Source organism: Xiphias gladius, chromosome 15 (genome assembly GCF_016859285.1).
Source record: "Xiphias gladius isolate SHS-SW01 ecotype Sanya breed wild chromosome 15, ASM1685928v1, whole genome shotgun sequence".
In the NCBI taxonomy this organism is placed as follows: domain Eukaryota; kingdom Metazoa; phylum Chordata; class Actinopteri; order Istiophoriformes; family Xiphiidae; genus Xiphias; species Xiphias gladius.
Genome location: NC_053414.1, coordinates 2,604,014 through 2,622,496, shown reverse-complemented (window position 1 = coordinate 2,622,496; position 18,483 = coordinate 2,604,014). Strand labels below are relative to the sequence as shown.

The window sequence follows — 18,483 nt, the reverse complement described above, 5'->3', positions numbered from 1 at the left end:
TCAAGACCTCAAAAGAAAAACTGAGTCTTATTTCCATAGTTAAACTGACAGAGCCATGTTGTTAAAGCACGAGACTTTGAAACTGCATAAGAGATTCTTCGTTTTTAGTCTCCAGCAGCTCCTGAGGGAAACATCCGGATCTTTAGCTGCTAAATGCTCCACCGTGTTCACCAGCTGGTCTCTGACTGGGTCTGTCCGCTGTTTGCTGCTGAGCAGGTAGCGGATAGTGGCTTGATCAGAGTTTAGTTACTACACTTTCATACGTGGGACTGAACCACACGGTCTGAGCAAACCAGAGAACCAAAACAATGAAGGCTATGATTTGGCTGAAGGAAACTTCCAGTGTGACTCAGAGCCATGAGGAGGCAACAGAGCAGCGCTGAAGTGGTGTCTTTAACTGTTACCTACAGTCGGGTTTCCAACCAAACCTAGAGCGCATTTAACCCAACCTGCAGAAAATCATCAAAAATAAAACCTGAGTGAAGTCTGGTTTCCCTCCGCTGCTGCTGTGTCAATATGAGCTGATCAACAGCCGGCGGAGCCGATTCTCCAGTCGCTGCCGTTAAACCAGCACAGAAGAAGACGCGGCGAGACGGGGTCACTAAAAGAGCTGCAGTGGAAGCTCAGACGATGGAAAACCATGAGGAGAACGTGATGGAAACCTGACGTTTCTGTGGGTTCCGTGTGTTGATGTGAGGAAGGTTCCAGTCTCCTCAGGCTCCTCACAGACCTGATGGTCTCCTCTGTTCATCAGCGTTTATTCACTCAGGCTGTTTTAGCCACGGCTGCCGTTACACCGGACACAAGAGGAAACACTTTTTGTAAAATTTCAAATTGAAAATCCACATAAAAAAAGGCCAATCAACAGCAGAGAGGTGGATTATGCTGCATGAGGAATTTATGTGGATGTTCTGACACATTTTCATGCTCTGACTCTGGGTCTCCACTGGAAGCTCTTGAAACTGTTGTGAATCCAAGCTCAAAAACATGTAGTTTGTCCTGAGGGTGGCGCTAGAGGGAAAGGTCATAAGGTGATAAAAACTAAAACTGGTCTGGGAGCATGAATGCGGTCAGTAAGTGTGAAGGAAGCCTGGCTTTAATGGCATCGCTATGTGGTATCCGGTTCGTAAAGTTAAAATTTTGGTAAAGAGAACAGCAAAGATCAGGATTTATACTCGTTAATACCGTTAATATCCACGGCATCATGAATGGGATCTATCAGATTTCTTGATCTGGATCCAAGTGATGGACAGTTTGACCAACTTTGACATCCTTAAGACCGTGGCATGCTTCTGGGATACTAGGTGGTATGACATGTTGTACAACCAGGTCTAAAGGCACAAGTCTTTATACCTGTTGTTAATTGCCACACTCGAAGGTGGGGTGAGAAGCTGTTGTCCTCCGCCAGGGACAACGCCACAAACTTTTAAGATCCCCCTTTGAAGCCCGCAGGAGTGTTTGATAGTCCAAACATAGATTTTTGGTGGAGTATTCCTTTAATTCTCCGTGGGTTCAGCATTATGAGAAACACTTTCACGTTACACAAATCCATTTAATTCAGTGCTGATGAAAACCTCCTAGTGGATCTTTGAGAAGTACTGCAGAGTAACTGGAGTTTAATTAAAGTCTTATCTTCTTCACCGTGCTATAAAGATGGCAGCTGAACCGAAACGGTACCGTCCAAGGGTCCAGAAGCTGGTCCAACACACGTCCAGTGTCCAAACCAAACCACATGACTCTGCGGTTCCTGATTGAACTCAATGGTAGAAAAATGAGGCAAGAGTTTAAGATGCAAATGAGAGAAACAATAGAAATAAAAAACACCCCAATCAGCCAAATCACCCCTGCAACACTTCAGAGACCTGCCTCTATGTGCGTGTGTGTGTGCGCGCATGTTTGTTGGACCTCTCCTAGGACTCCAGAGGGTCGGGACTCCGGTCTGGGCCTGATTTACCCAGGCCCCAGTGAGTCTGCCTCCCTCACTCTGTTTACTCTGATGAAATCTGAAACAAATGTGACCACGCTACACCACCAGCCCCCCCAACCCACACACCACCCCTCCCATCTCATCCTGCTCTGAGACACAGCCCCGTGTGTGTGTGTGTGTGTGTTTCCTGCAGCTGTAAATTAACACCAGCACTGATCTGATGTGTCCTCACTGTCCATCTTTCTGACACTTAGACATCTCAGCAGCTTCTGGACTGATTAAAGTTGCTTTTCAGTTTGCCTGCTCATGTTCATCATTACTATCATTAACATTTCAGTCAGGAACCGCAGAGTCATGTGGTTAGCCTAGCTTAGCATAAAGACTGGAAGCAGGGGGAAACTGTTAGCCCACCTGCTCTGGTTTTGGTCTCCACCAGCTCCTGTGGGGAACATCCGGCTCTTTAGCTGCTAAATGCTCCACCGTGTTCACCAGCTGGTCTCTGACTGTGTCCGTCTGCTGTTTGCTGCTGAGCAGGTAGTGGACGGTGGCTTTTTTTTTTAATAAAACAGATGTGTCTCTGAAAACAGCTGAGAGCGACGGTGTGAGAGCAGTGAGACTGAACCAGAGCGGTACAGCTGTGGTCCAGCTGCAGAACTGAAGGAGCTACAGAGCTAGTGAGAACCAGAAAAAAAAAAAGCTAAGGAGTGGATGTTGAGATATTTTTTGTCAAGATGTACAGGAAGTATTTTTAAACTCCATGTTTAGTTTTACAGGAGAGAAGGCTTCAAGGGTGAGAACGAATATGGAGGCAGGACACTGACTTTAGATTTTAGCATTGAAAATAAAATAAAGCCTGAACAACAAAGGAAACACTGGCCTTGAAACACTTGTACTGAGCAAAGCTGAAATCAAAAAATTATCACAACAATTTTCACCGAATGTCAGAATTAAAAAAAATATATAAAAATAAAATAAGATGCAAGTGTGTGGTCAAAAACAAGAACAAGTGTTACATTCATTCTTTATTGACAGCTTGGATTTTTTTTTTTTTTTTTTTAAATGACTTATTTTTCAACTCCGTTCAGTGCCAGCGTTTCCTTTTTTGGTTCCGGTTTTGTTTTCAGCGCCCAAACCTGAAGCCACTGCCCTGATTCCAAACACCCGCTGGACTGTTTTGGCAGACGCAGGCTTTTAATGGGAAACTAGCATTTTTAAAAATGACCACTGAGCCAAAGGTCAGAAAGTGAAGGCTTCCTCTTGAAGACGTGGAGCTCAATCTGTCTGTCCGCAGCAGAGGACGGCGTCCTCGCTGTTTAAGACAACAGACATGAAGACACGGCATCAGCAGGCGTCTATAAATCACTTTGCTTTATTTAAATCAGCGGCTGGCAGTTACGTTATAAACAAAACATAAAAAGGACCAAACGACCAAAAATAATATCCAGCAGGAACAACTGTACTTGGCACCTGATGACGTGTTGTCAAGAGGAAATCATACATTTATATTTATGCGTGTGCGTCAAGTTCCTCCGATAAGAACCCAGGCGGAAACCACAAATACCAGCTTTTACATGGTCTCCAGTTCTTCACACCGATTCTTATTGATGTTACAAATTTGATCTCAGTTACTCAAACACATCACCTGCCGCCGCGATCCCCAACCCACGTATTCATCGCCAGTGCAGTCAAGAGTCACAGAGGAGGAAGAAAACCATAAGAGTCCTCATCAGTGGAAGGTGCCGAAGACCGACTGCGCTGTTAAATCCTCTCAGCGTTCAGATTTCAGGCTGTAACGTCTCAGAATGACCTCATTGGTTGAACAGATTGAGATGCAGGGTTCACTTTTAAACCAGCACCCCAGTTTGGTCTTGATCGCAGCAACAGAGTGAGCCCGACAGGCAACAACTCAAGCCGGGGTCTCCGTTAAAGCAGCTGCTGAGGCTCATGGGTGCTGTAGTATTGAGAGCCATTCAACTGATTCGAACTGCTGGGAAAAAAGGTGATGTCTATTCCCATTTAAATACGGATAACTAACCCTTGACATTACGGTGAGTAAAAATCCTTCTGTCCTCAGGCGGTCGTTCCACCCTGCAGGCTGATGCCATAGACGAGCATTAGCCAGCACCTAATTTGACCGGCGCTATCGTGTTTTTGTTCAGCGGGGATTCTTCTAGAATGACATCAACTTCTGCTCTGGAACAAAGACTGTCCTGGATCTTTTAAAACATTTCACGTTGCAGGTTTACTTGCCAACTCTGCGGCAGCGCACCGGACACTGATCCGTCTACAGGGTGCCGGTATTACGTTGCATTCACAGCATGCGTGAAGGACGTTAGACGTGTTTACGACTCGCAAACATTCACATCACTGGACAACTCAGAACGGTCGTATGATTGGCGAGCTGGTCGTGTGATGGTTAGAACGTCTACATCCTACTAATGAATGGAGGAATGTCTCTGTGTCCGTCTGTCTCTCGATTTTCTCGCCAATCGCTCATCCGATCAACGCCGAACTTGGCGGGGTATCGCTGAGGACCTGAGGAAGCGCAGTGCCGGCTGTGACGTTGTCATCAGTGACATGGCAGAACGTAGGTTTGTGAGTTTGTAGATCACCATGTAGCGAGTCTGCTTCGTTCAGTTTTACTTGAATGGCCTCAGCAACGAGAGATTTCAGAGAAGTCGCAGTTTCTCATTCGTGACCGGGATTTCACAGCTGACACTAACAGGTCAGACACTGGTAAGAACAGTAACTTTGATATTACATGAACATGACCTGGGACCAAGGGAAAACCTTCTTTTAAACATCAGAGCCAAGAACTACTCAGCTGGCAAGCTCATTCAACTAATGTGCCGGCTCTCTGCCACACACATTGCAAAGACCTGTTGGACAGTCAGGAGGTTAACTAACTAGCTGAGCTAGACAGCTACGGGCTGCTTAACTAGTCTGACCAGCGGCTTGGTACGGCATAATATTAGCTTCCTCCTCTCCACTGTGTAAAAACACGACAACATTTATTTCAACCAATGAGATCATTCATGGTTTGAGAAATGTTTGCATCCACCGTCCGCTCCCCCTTTTCTCCTTCTAGACCAACACATGACATTATGTCCTCTTAAAAAACTGGATATGTTTCATTTCACCCCAAACACCTGACCCTGGATCAACCAATTCATTTGTTCATAACGAACCACGGTTTAAAACTGTGGTTCGTTAACGATGCCTGATCCCAGATCAGCTGTTCGGGGCAGAAAGGATAGCGAGAGGTGAGACGACAACACGGGGTCTCCTCTGAAACAAAAAGCACATCAGAAACAAAAAAAGAGAGCAACATCAGTAAAAAAAAAAAAAATTAAAAAGCTAATCAAGCTTCAGTAGAACTGAAAGCGTGGTGCATTATATTCGTGAGAGGAATGACCAACAATGATGCAGGACCATCATACCACAAATCACAGTCCTGTATCTCCCAGACCTTTTAGTCACTGAGCGGTTTTTCTATGTAATGAAAAGAGTAAAAACAACAACAGAAGGTAGACTTTCTTCTTACTGACCAATAAGTTTGGAAAACATTGTTAAGTGAGTGTAAAGTATTAAAACGTGGATTGATTTGACCAAGAAAAGTCTCATTACAGTTTACGAAAAAGTCCAAAACCCAAAGAAATTCAGTTTACTGTCGTATAAAAAAGAAGAAAGCGGCAAACTATCACAACTGAGAAGCTGGTACAAAGGAATGCTGACATATGGCAATCAATTATCAAGATAGTTGTCGATTAGTTCTCGACCAATCGAAAGATCAACTAATCTGTGCAGCTCTCTAAATTTACATGTTCATGCACAGGCCACGAGTACAGTGTGTATTTTGGTAAAACGTGTCAAATCGACATGAGAGGGAATGATTTCACGATCAAATCCGAGCTTGAATGTTGCAGATTTGGTGAAATGGCCACTGCTCAACAGCAGGGGGCAGTATTACAGATACACTGCTGAATAAAATGGCTTCAGGCATCAGGACAAGTAGGTACACGTTTTTTTCTACTTTACAACGTACCTAACGTCATTTTTTCCTGCCGGATAGGTCACGCAACAGACTGGCTACATCCGGTGAGTTCATACTATTAATTTTTTCTTCCTGTAACAAATTTTAAAAGCTGCCCGGTGACTGAACTGTCGAGTTTCTGGGGACAGTGATGCAGGACACGGATCTGTGGTGTGACAGTCCTGGATCAAGACTAAGGAATGACTTTGTAACCGTTAAGGAATGGAAAACATTTTTTGTGCTCATCATTAAATCTTCCTGGATCTGCAGTGGTTGACTTGTTGGTCCTAAACTGGATACAGAGACACTGAAATCAAAGTCATTAAAAGCTCCGTAACCAAAACCCTGCTCACCACAAGAAGTCAAACCATCCAACTCAAGAGATTCAGGAAGAAGACTGAGCAGAGACTGAGACTGACAGCCGAGGAGCCGAGTTAAAAATGTCCGCCTGCCCGTCTGCACCTACAGTACAGCGACTCAATGAAGGATTTCATTCTAAAAACATTAGACAGGAAATGTGGCGGGAGGGGGTTTTCGTGGATTGAGTATTTTAAAAAGCACAGTACGTAATGATCTGTTTGTTCTGTGAGGCTCCAGCATCTGTTCTGACAGAGCAGGTGACACTTTTTTTATACAGCGGAGGGAACACAACTCCAAGGCTTCACTAATAATAATCATCATCATTCCTCCTCCTCCTCCTCTTGAAAACCAGGAGCTGGACCTGGGCTCCATTATATCAAAGTGAACTGGTCTCTGAGAGGACAGTCGGCCCTTTTAATGCCATAGATGATGAGTTCGTCCTTAAAGCAATAGATATTTTTGGAAATCCACGCACATGTATTTGTCTTCTTGCCAAGACTAGATGGGAAGATCGGCACCACTCTATCATATCATATTTCATATCTGTCCACTAAACATGAAGCTGGAGCCAGTTAGCTTAGCATAAAGACTGGAAACGGGGAAACAGCTAGCCTCAGTGTCCGAGGGGAATTAAATCTACCTACCAGCAGCTCTGAAGACGTTTGTTTGTTTAATCTGTACAAGCCTTCAGAGCTTTAGAGCTGCTGGAAGGGGGATTTTCTTCCCTTTGGACGGGGCCAGACTGTTTCCCCCGTTTCCAGTCTTTATGCTAAGCTAAGCTATCTGGCTGCAGCTTCACGTCTAACTGGCAAATGTGAGAGTGATACCAGACTTATCTTCTACATCTCTGCAAGAAAGACCGTTGAGTGGATTTCCCAGAATATCACACCACTGCTCTGAGTGGAGCTGCAGTATCTGCAGCTGTTAATCACACTACGTCAGGCGACTCAGAACACATTTCCCAGTATTTTTGGTGACGTGCCCCCTCCATAAAACTTATACCCCAGACTCTACATCCTTCATCTCTCCCTCCCTCCCTCATCCATCCTTCCCTCTCTGCTTTTCAAAATGACAGCGTGTGACCGCTCAGACACATCAAGGTGAGCAATGCGTGGGTATCAGCTGGGGCGGACGGTGGGGGTGGTGGGGTTGGTGTTTTTGTTTGTTGTGTTTTATCTGACGGTGACTCCCAGCTTCTCCAGCACTCTCGTCCCTTTCTCCTGGTATTCCTCCCTCGTCATCCAGAAGTTGTCCTTGTCCTTCATGATGTCGGCCAGCACGGCTCCGCCCAGGAACACCATGTGTTTACGCCGAGGGGGGTCCTCTATCCTGATCTTGAATTTCTGCAGTGGAGATGAGGCGGAAAGAGGAGTAGAGAGCGTTAACAGAGAAAAGGAGGCGATAATAACGTGTTGAAACCCCCGCCGCCCCGTGAGCTGCCTGAAATAGACTGAAGACGATTGTCTTTTAATTACAGGTTGGAGGATTTCCCCGGCAGAGTGTACTTCCTCTCAGGGGGAGACACAGAAACAAAGAGAGTTATTTTCACCTTGTCATCACAGGATCATGACAAAGAGAGACGAGACTGTGGCTTCAGTTACCATCTAGTGGCAAAAACTCTTACTGCACAAGAGCCGGAGAAAACTCTGGGGGCGAAGCAGTGATTCCCATAAAACTCCTTCACTGCTTTTCTGCCTCTGTTTCAGCTAATCAGCTCAAAGTTTACACTCAAGGCTCCGCCTCAACCAACTAAAACAGTAAAATGCTATTTACACATTAATGCACGAGAAATAATTATCTCATAATATAATATACTGTATAACAGTCACAGGGGCCATTTTTCTGTGAAACAGATGCTTTTACTTTTAATACTGTCTGTACATTTTCCTGCTTACACTTAGGAAACATTTTCAATGCAGGACTTTTACTTGTAATGGAGCATTTTTACAGTGTAGTATTTGTACTTCAGTATAGGATCTGAGTACCTCCACCACTGGTGTAAGCTGATAATGCTGACACGTACATTTCAGGAGTTCTGATGTGTTGGGGATACTTGAATGTATTTGTCCTCCTCATCTTGATTTCAACTAAGGGATCGGTGGGAAACCCTGCTAAAAATGTAACCTTTTCCCTTCTGGCCACATGTTTAGATTTCAGACCCTGGTACTCACCGAGAGCTTGTCGACGTCTCCCTTCAGCACTCGCTCCAGGTAGAGCTGTTTGAGTTCACGCTCCAGGCGGGACGGCAGGCCGGGGTACATGGTGGAGCCTCCGGACAGGACGATGTGCTTGTAGAACTCAGCTCTGATCAGACGTGTGACAGAAGTATGATTTCAGTTTTATTTTTCGCCACTCATCGAAACCACCCTGTCTGACTGTGAGAAGCTTTGGCCTTGGTATGTGGGATGTAACCCACACAGATATGCATGAATGTGTTCAACATCATTATCCTGTGTTTCTACAGTAGGTTCTAGTGTCCTATGACGGTCTACATTCCGTTTAAGAGGCTTTTTAACAGCGTCAAGACTGACTATACAATGCTGGACTGTTTTCATAACACATTTAAAGATGTCACCTGTCACTCTGAGCCAGAAATATGATTTTTTTTACTTCCAAGAATTTCTATCAGTCAAACTCTGATAAATTTCAAGACGAAGATGATTTTAAGGATTAAGAAAGAAAATTACTGGAAAAAAAAACAAAAAAAAAACACCTGGAACAAATACTTTTAGGAGGCAAAGGTTTTAGAATAACCTAGAATTTTCTATTTCTTTCAAAATGTCTTTTATGCATCCTTCACACTTTTTCAGAGTTGGTGTCACCTTTGTTTCAATGATGGATTTCTCACAATTAAATTCTTTAGCAGAGCAGAGCAGACACTCACACGGACGAAGACGGATATGAAAGCCAACCGAAAGCGTTTGTCACCACAGAGTGGCCGTAAAAGGCCAGCGCTGCCTGCTGGCTCACCTGGTGTCGATATCTGCGGCCTGGATGGTGTTGAAGAGCAGCTCGGCCACGCCCACCCCCTCCACGTTGATGAGGTGAGGTTGAAACAGAGCCTCGGGGGCTTCGAACCTCTCACCTCCCACCTTGATCACCCTGCCATCCGGGAGCTGAGGACACAAACAAAACTCCTGCCTTCAGAGCCGTGATGACATCTTAACACCGTTAAACACCGTCTCATCCTCAGGGAAGGAACGGGTACAGTGAAGTCTACTAACATGACCGTCACTGACCGTGTACGACTCCACCAGCACCGTCGTCTCCAGCGCCAGCTTCTGCTCCTGTTCGATGTTGTAGCCGACGTAGCACAGCTTCTCCTTCATCATCCTCACCGTCTCAAAATCCGCCGAGTGGTTGAAGGCGTAGCCTCGCAGCAGCAGCAGCTGGTGGACAGACACGGAACAGGGACACGAGTCTGTCACTGCACGCCTCTTAGATCGAACTCTGATTGGGTTTAATGTCGTATCATGACGTAACACAAACACAAACTCTGGGGATTTATAACAGATGACCACCTGTGTAAAACAACACGTCTGACCTGTTGCTCCTTCTGCTGAAATATTCAAGAACTTGGCAAAAGTCTCTCATTTTGTTTTTCAGCAACGACAAAAACGGAGACCAGGCTTGGACAATTGAAATAAGTTACTCAGCTCTTCCAGAAAAAGAGGAAGGATGGTAGTGATCACGTATCAAAGCATGATAAGGCATCAACAGTTGCTCTGAGCTCTCGGAAGGTGCTCGACAGCACCAGATACAACAGATACAACAGGGTGGGGATGGATCGGCCATAAAACAAATTTAGCATAAAGGCAGAGAGAAAATATGATTTATTCTGATATTTAATTCAGACAGGGCTGTCTTCAATACCAAATCTAAAACAGGAATTCCTTTGGTGACGAGACGTTTCGTCTCAGATCTAGTAAATTGATTTGACTCCTAATCTAATTAAATGGCACCATCTTGTGACAAAAAGATGTTACTGCCACAGTAATTGTAATTTTCAACAATTTAATTAAAGATGATAAAACAAAGCAGCTCATTTTAACATCAACTGGAATTAACAGTCGAACTAATGGAAGCAACTGTTTCAGAGGACACATGTATTTTTCACATTTTTATATCACTTCTAAAACTGAAATATGTAGAAGTGTACAGAAAAATTACAGAAAAATTTAAATCTGATGTCAACATTTCAAGTCAAATGATTCATGTATTCTACTACTAAAGTTAAGTGAACTTCCTCTAAAAAGGAGCTGTAACTAACCGTTATGCTCATTATCGATTAATCTGCCGTTTTTTTCCCACACGAATTGTTTTATCTACCTGTGGCCAGAAAATAGTGAAAAACACTCGCTTTAATCTCGTTCAGACCAAGGTCTTCAGATGTCCTGTTTTGTCCGAGATATTCACTTCGCTGTCGAGCGTGACAAAGAAAATCATCAAATCCTCATATCTGAGACTTTTTTGCTTTAAAATGACTTAAACTATTATTCTGTTATTAATTAGTTTTCTGTCAATCGACCAATCATTTAATCGAATAATGACTAATTATTGCAGCTCTAATATTTTACATTAATAACTTCCTCATTGACGGGAAACATACATACTATATGGCTAAACGTATGTAGACACCCAGAAGGGCTTGGTGACCATGTAATTCTCAAACCATGGGCATTAACCTGCTGCTATAACTACTTCCACATATTTTTGGCCATTAAGTGAATCGAAATCCCGCTGGTCATTTCTTTCCTCACATATCCACCAGATGTTAGAAGAAATGCAGCAGTGACGGAGGAGTAAAGACAATCCACGACTATGCGGTGCAGCTGGTACCTTGATGAGGTAGCGCGTTATGTCCCTCCCTGCGATGTCGAGGCGTCGGGTCAGGTGGGGCAGGGAGAAGCCCTCGTACACCGGACAGATGTGAGTGACGCCGTCGCCGGAGTCAACCACCACTCCAGTCAGAAGTCCTGAAACCAAAAAATGTAAAAATGTGCATCACCTCGTGCTCGTGTTGTGCAAGTGTATCCTGGTAGGACACCGGTTACAAATAATACCTGTTCCCCAGCATGGCCCCAGTGTCCCTGCTGGACCTTTGAGTCTGAGGTTTCACAGTGACGTGTGTGAACTACAGCTGTGGACTTGTGACCAAGTGAATTTACAGGGGGGTAAATACACTGTGCTGAGCAACGGGTAGTGTTCAAAAAGAGTTCACACTCTGGACAGCACAAATCTTCAGAGCATTCATTTGTGTGTTTTTCGGACAGTTATGTCCTTATTAGATATCGGCAGCAGAGAGCTGACAGGAAGCAGCTACACGGTCAACGTCCTAAACCCCGAGGTCACCATGACGCTCTGTATATAAAGCTAAGCAAATGGACATCTGGCCATTAATGTTGAAGATGCAAAAGGACATAGTGCACCCTCATAACGACCCAGAACCGCCATGGCAGTCTCCTGGCATCACCACAGTATCTGTAACCACCTGTAAGCGCCATAGAAACCACCTACCAATGCCTCTAGAATCATCTCAGTAACCATCAGAGCTAGAACTGAACTAAAACCTAACAATACCTTGGTGACTATGTAGCTACACCCTTGCGCTGGCATTCACCTGGTGGCTTTTCTTTTTCTTCTTCTTAAACAGCAAACACAGTCTTTCACAGTTCAGCAGTGATCATAAGTCTTATGGAGGCCAACGTACCTTGAGCGTAGAGGGTGAGGACGGCCTGGATTGCGATATAAACTCCCGTGAACTGGTATGTTTCAAACATCACCTGGCAAGAGAGAAAAACACACAGTACAGGGTTTCTGTTGTGTCCACTAAATTCATTTCCAGACTTTGTAAGATTTTTTTTTAGCACACAGGACAAATCACATTTTGGTCACTTTTTTGCCAGCTGTATAAAACCACAACTGCTTGTAACATAATGAGTCAATGAACATATCCTGGTGACCTAACCCAGATACAGCCTTTTTTGAGGGAAATGACTTTGGTGCTTTTTGAGACTTTTCAAGACCTGCATATCCCCTGAAGTATCAGTTAATTATCAGACACAACACAGATGTATGTTTCTTTGCTTCTGCATAGTTTTATAATCAGGTAGTATCACTGCCCCCGTCTCTCAGGCCAAAGTGATTCCCAAACACCGACCTCGATGATCTTTTCTCTGTTCTTGGTCGGGTTCATGGGCGGCTCCGTCAGCAGGATCTTGCAGTCGCGCGAGTTGATGTTGAGTTTCTCGGGGCCAAAGGTGTAGTCCCACAGGTGCTTCATGTCGTCCCAGTTCCTGACGATACCGTTCTCCATGGGGTAGTTCACCTCCAACATGGAGCGCAGCTCGCTGGCCTCGTCCCCCACCATCAGGTCCTGCAAGAAGTCAAAGGTCAACAGTTCAGCAGGCTGAGAGAGACACTTCAGCGCAGCGCATGTTAGATCCGATGCTGTGCTTCTCAACTGGGTCACAACTGTTTTTCAGCTCAGCAGCTGATTTGTCAAGTTATTTCCCTCTGGTCTCTTTCTAAATTGTGGGACAAGAATCGCTGCTCTGTCATACATGAACACTTGCATGTAATCTCTGTAGACTCTGACCTGGTCTAACTGCTTTCCACTTCCTACCAGCTGTCCCGACACATCCAAAGAAGTACCTCCGGTTACAAGGCTGCACATTTAAAAAACACACCATGAATGTAAACAGCCTCAGGCAGGTAGACGTACCTTGATTTCAATGTTGCCAACTTTAGCTGTGGAGCGGATGATTGGCCGGCCAACCAGCGCTGGGAAAATGTGTTCTGGGAAGTTGGAGCCTGCATATCCACATTTGACAAACTAGGAAGGGATCGGAGGAAGAAAGTAGGATAAACGTGTTACAATATTTAACATATCGTGGTAAAATGCAATGCAGATTAATGTTTAATGCAACAAACTGTGTTCAAACAGACAAGGTTCATCACACACGAAAAACATCTTTTTAATTACGATTTGCTGGAAATAGTTTGGACAACAGAACTTTGTAAACCAATAACAAAGTACTGAAGGGCTACTGAGTACTGGCTTAGTAGGAAGCCCAAACTTTTATACACATTGACATATGAAGAAAGGCCCATTTTTGATGCCTGTTTGCTGCAGGGGTTGGATTTTACAATTTTTTATTTTCCCCCCTGAAAATAAATCAGATTTACCCTTATGTGCGTTAAAATTTGTTTACTAATTATTATACTATCCCACTGTACTATACACTATCCTACATGTATATGCGGTCAGGTCCATAAGTATTTGGACAGTGACGCGATTTCCCTGACTTTGTCTCCGTTCACCACCACAATGGATCTGAAACAAAACGGTCAAGATGTGACTGAAGCGTCGACTTTCAGCTTTAATTCGAGGGTTTTAACAAAAACATCACATTAACTGTTTAGGAATTACAGCTGTTTTTATACATGCTCCCTCATTTTCAGAGGCTCAAAAGTAATTGGACAGTTGACAGTCAGTTTCATGCTCAGCTGTGGCCTGTTCCCTCCTTATTTCATGACAAGTGAAGCGGATAAAAGCTCTGGAGTTGATTCCAAGTGTTGAATGTGCATCTGGTGTCGATGTAAGTCTATATAATCGCCTCAGACTTCCTCCCTGATGACTGATAAAAGTCTTAGGCTGAACAGAAACGTCCATTCACACCTGAGACAGGTGAGCTCACTAGGGCGCAAGACGTTTCCTTATATGGAAGAACTGCCTCGACTTCCGCTGCCAAAGCCCCAGGTCTGCGCACTGCTTCGGCCCCGGTGTCGCCGAGCGTCTCGTGTCTGGGTCCATCGACGTGTCTCGGAGCTGCCGAGAGCTCGACACACCGTTGAACGACGTGCTCGCAGCTCCGCGTGCGACCGAACGCCGCGTCCGAACTGAGGCGATGCTCCGGTTTCACGAGGGCGGGGCCGGTTAGCTGCTGAGCTAACACTGCTAACTGAAAACATGGATAAAATCTTGAAACCGGTGACTCCGCCCTGTCGAATAAAGATTAACGTCTTTTGTCTTGTCCTTCAGCCGGTCTCCGCCGGCTTCGCCTCAGACTCTGTTTAATTTTTAATAATATTTTCATTTAATAAGATATGAAATAACAAAGCTGAGTACACGAAGCTAGCGGTTGTGGCTAACGTTAGCCGCGAGTGTGACGCTGCTAGCTCAGTTGTGGTCAGTTCAGTTTACTTGAAAACGTAAACGACTCCTTAATCTAAAAGGTGCTTCGGCGCTGCAGGTTTACCGGGATGTTGTTCCGTTTGGTTTGACGGTACAGCGGCCAACTGTCCGCGCAGACCTTTACCCTGGGTTGAGTTAGCCGTTAGCTGTTGACTGCCCGGTTCACCGACTCCCATTTTAAACATAATCTGCAGGTGTGTGTGTGTGTGTGTGTGTGTGTTTTCAGGTGAGTGGTGACTCAGATAAATCCAGGTGACACATTCCACTCGCAATCCACCCAGACAAGCTAACGCGTTAGCCTGTTAGCTTTCTGCCATTTCCTGTTTCCACCTTTCTCCGTTTTTCTTGACAAACCGACACCGACCCGCCTGTTCTCACACTCACCCCGGTTCCGTTGTCACAAACCACGACTTTCCTCCCGTGACCGTCCATACTGTTGTCTTTTATTCCCTGAATCCAGCAGCTGCCGCCTCCTCCCGCACAAACGGTCAAGCAAACCGACACACCGGAATACACCTAACACTCCAGGTGTGATCCCTTCAGAATAAAAGCGTCATCTCCGCGAATCAATTTTTGCTTGACTTGTAAGATAAATGGACGGTGAAGGGGAAAGTTGTATATGCAGCAGGTTTGAAGCTCGGGAACATCAGGGTGCTGCGGGAGTCAGACAGCATCAGCATCTGTGCAAATAAAACTGCTTCTCATACAAATGTTGAAATTGCCAGCTCTTTGTAGAGATCGAAAACTGCTCTGCAAATGAATTTGATGCACGTGTAAAGAAACAGAAACATGACTCAATCTCAGTACAGATACAGTGGGGTAATCCCAAAAAGCCTTTGGTGCCTATCCTTATCAAACAGACTGAATTTCCACTTTCTTTCACTTCGTTATTCAGTCAGATAACATGTCAGTGCTCACTCATTGTTGTTAGGGAGGGGGCTTTTTAGTGTCGCCCTGACCAGTCTGTAGCAAGTTGCATATCTGTACCGTCACCAAAAGTTTCAGTCGACATAGAACTGCAGCAGCGGTCGCTCGCGGCCGTTAACATTTTAAATGACAACAGAAAACGTTGGCTGATGTAACTCACTGTTTTTAATCGATTTAAGTATCTTTCTGTATCTGGCAACGAACGATGACATCCCCATTCTTAGTCCCACCGATAAACCTATGAATGGCTGGATTGGATAATCCCAGTTTAAGGCACTAACAAGGGCACAGGTTGATATGTGAACGTTGTCACCATCAACAAGTCATCCTGCATTTCCTCACGAACCCACTGCCACACATATAACTGGTAAAATCTCTAGTGTCAGTCTCCGTAAATTAAATCATGTCAATAACCTGTGTGTCAGTACACACCTAACCTGACTGGAAGGTAGTTTGAATTTACAGTGTTACATAACTAAAAAATAAACTGAAACTTTGTCAGAGCTACAACAGAGGTGCAGTCGAGACAAGAAAAATTAAAGTGAGTTCATCACGTCTTTCTTAGACACACAGTGAAGACTTCCAGACGCTGGTGTGTACAGCTGTTAATTCAGGATTTACTATCTTTAGACAATCAACATTAGCCTAAATCTTCAATGCTACTGAGACATGATGTCGCTCTCTTTTCATAGTGACCGTTGTCAAATGAACATTCCAGTAATGCTTAGTTAAACTATATAATCAGAAATTACTTCTTTTTGGGTTTTTTTTAAATACAGATAGTACAAATAATAAAATCATTCAACAGTTTGTTTTTTTTCTTTCACATTTGCTGTTAGTGTGAAGATATGGCTGCTGCAAACCTACTGTCTGAAGATCAGTTTCTGTGCTCCATCTGTCTGGATGTGTTCACTGATCCCGTCAGAACACCATGTGGACACAACGTCTGCAAAAACTGCATAGACAAACACTGGAAAATGAATTTCCCCATGCCTATGTCCTATGTGTAAAGCAGTTTTCTACGGAAGACCACAGTTGCGGGTCAATACTTTCATCTCTGAGATGGTTGCTCAGTTCAGACACAAAGCTCAACAGAAAGCCGGCAGCGGCAGCGGCAGCGGCAGCGGCAGCTCAGAGCAACAAGTTGCCAAACCAGCAGATGTTCCCTGTGACGTCTGCACTGGAACCAAACTGAAGGCCCTGAAGTCCTGCCTGGTGTGTCTGACCTCCTACTGTGAGACTCACCTGGAGCCTCATCTGACTCTGTCAGGCCTGAAAAGACATCAGCTGATCCACCCCGTGGAGAACCTGGAAGACAGGATGTGTACGAAGCACGATAAACCTCTGGAGCTGTTCTGTAAGACCGACCAGATGTGTGTCTGCTTGATGTGCTCTGTTTTAGATCACAAGACACATGAGTTTGTTCCTCTGAAAGAAGAATATGAAGGAAAGAAGGCAGCGCTGGGGAAGACTGAGGCTGAAATTCAGCAGATGATCCGGAAGAGACGACTGAAGATCCAGGAGATCAAACACTCAGTGAAGATCAGTAAAGATGATGCAGACAGAGAGAAAGCAGAAGGTGTTCAGGTCTTCACTGCTCTGAAGGAGTCTGTTGACAGAGGCCTGAACGAGCTCATGAAGGAGATCGAAGAGAAACAGAAAACGACAGAGAAACAGGCTGAAGTTTTCATCAGAGATCTGGAACAGGAAATCTCTGTGCTGACGAAGAGAAGCACTGAGGTGGAGCAGCTCTCACGCTCTGAAGACCACCTCCACCTCCTCCAACACTTCCCATCCCTGAAAGCTGCTCCACCCACCAAGGACTGGACAGAGGTCAGAGTCCGTCTACCGTCACATCGGGGGACTGTGGTGAGAACTGTGGCTCAGCTGGAGAAGACGCTCGGTAAAGAGACGAAGAAGCTGTTTGAGGATGAGCTGAAGAGGGTCCAGCAGTATGCAGTGGATGTGACTCTTGATCCTGATACAGCACATCCTGGTCTCATCCTTTCTGATGATGGGAAAGAAGTAAATGACGGTGACGTGGAGAAAAATCTCCCAGACACCCCAGAAAGATTTTCTTCTCTCTGTGTCTTAGGAAAGCAGAGTTTCTCTTCAGCCAGGTTTTACTACGAGGTTCAGGTTAAAGGAAAGACTGCCTGGACTTTAGGAGTGTCCAGAGAGTCGATCAACAAGAAGGGAGACATCACACTGAGCCCTGAGGATGGATACTGGACTATATGGTTGAGAAATGGTAATGAGTACGAAGCTAATACTGACTATCTAGACTGTCTCTCTCTGAAGTCTCGGCCTGAGAAGGTGGGGGTGTTTGTGGATTATGAGGAAGGCCTGGTCTCCTTTTATGACGTAGATACTGCAGCTCTCATGTACTCCTTTACTGGCTGCTCCTTCACTGAGAGACTCTACCCATTCTTCAGCCCTGGTCTGAATCGTGGTGGTAAAAACTCTGTCCCCCTGGTCGTCTCTCCCGTCAATCAAACTGAGTAGACAAATCATTACATTTGATAATCAGAATTTGATTTCTTCAGACTAAAAAGATCTGCTTCTGTCACAAAGAGACTTTGCTGGCAATTTGATGATTCCTTCGTGTTGGAGGAAATGTGCAGCAATTATGGAAAACAGTTGATAAATAAACAGTTTTAATTAAACAGTCTCCAGCTACTACATGCATTTAAATTGGCAATAAAAAGATAAGAGCTCTGTTTTTATATTTACATCTGTCCTGAAACAGCTATAATCACATTTATCATAATCTCTCAGATTACATCATCTTCTTTCCCTTATCAATCAATCAGCTCAACTCAAATCTAAAAAAAGGAACACGTGTTTGGTTTGTCCTCCATCTAGTGAAGTATTGTATCTTAAAAACCAAGTAGTCTATTAATGATTCCCTAATGACGAGTGTTCCATAATAATCATTAAGTCTGTTTGTAAAATACAAAAATATTTGCTTTGGGAACATTTGTTTGTGATTTGAAAAAACATATCTGTGAACCAGTTATTGATATGTACATAATAAAC

The 18,483-nt window shown here is 44.5% G+C and overlaps 2 protein-coding genes across 3 annotated transcripts; one reads left to right on the top strand and one right to left on the bottom strand.

The window, feature by feature from the left end:
• Positions 1-5,707: 5,707 nt before the first annotated feature.
• Positions 5,708-15,062, bottom strand: actr2a (actin related protein 2a). Of its 2 annotated transcripts, none has more exons than XM_040147221.1 (9): positions 14,902-15,062; positions 13,045-13,155; positions 12,481-12,696; positions 12,031-12,103; positions 11,160-11,296; positions 9,560-9,709; positions 9,291-9,436; positions 8,492-8,624; positions 5,708-7,663 (listed from the first exon to the last, which is right to left on the bottom strand). In XM_040147221.1, the coding sequence occupies exons 1-9, from the start codon at positions 14,947-14,949 to the stop codon at positions 7,493-7,495; spliced, it is 1,185 nt and encodes a 394-aa protein (XP_040003155.1). In that variant the 5' UTR covers positions 14,950-15,062; the 3' UTR covers positions 5,708-7,492. The 2 variants fall into 2 exon arrangements, with proteins under 2 accessions (XP_040003155.1, XP_040003156.1); XM_040147222.1 differs by lacking the exon at positions 14,902-15,062 and adding an exon at positions 14,582-14,659.
• Positions 15,063-15,925: 863 nt separating this feature from the next.
• On the top strand, positions 15,926-17,949 carry LOC120799616 (E3 ubiquitin-protein ligase TRIM21-like). The gene is given in 3 exon segments (XM_040144840.1): positions 15,926-16,036; positions 16,284-16,439; positions 16,441-17,949. Coding segments are annotated over 2 exon segments (1,656 nt in total). The 5' UTR covers positions 15,926-16,036; positions 16,284-16,292.
• The last annotated feature ends 534 nt before the right edge of the window (positions 17,950-18,483 follow it).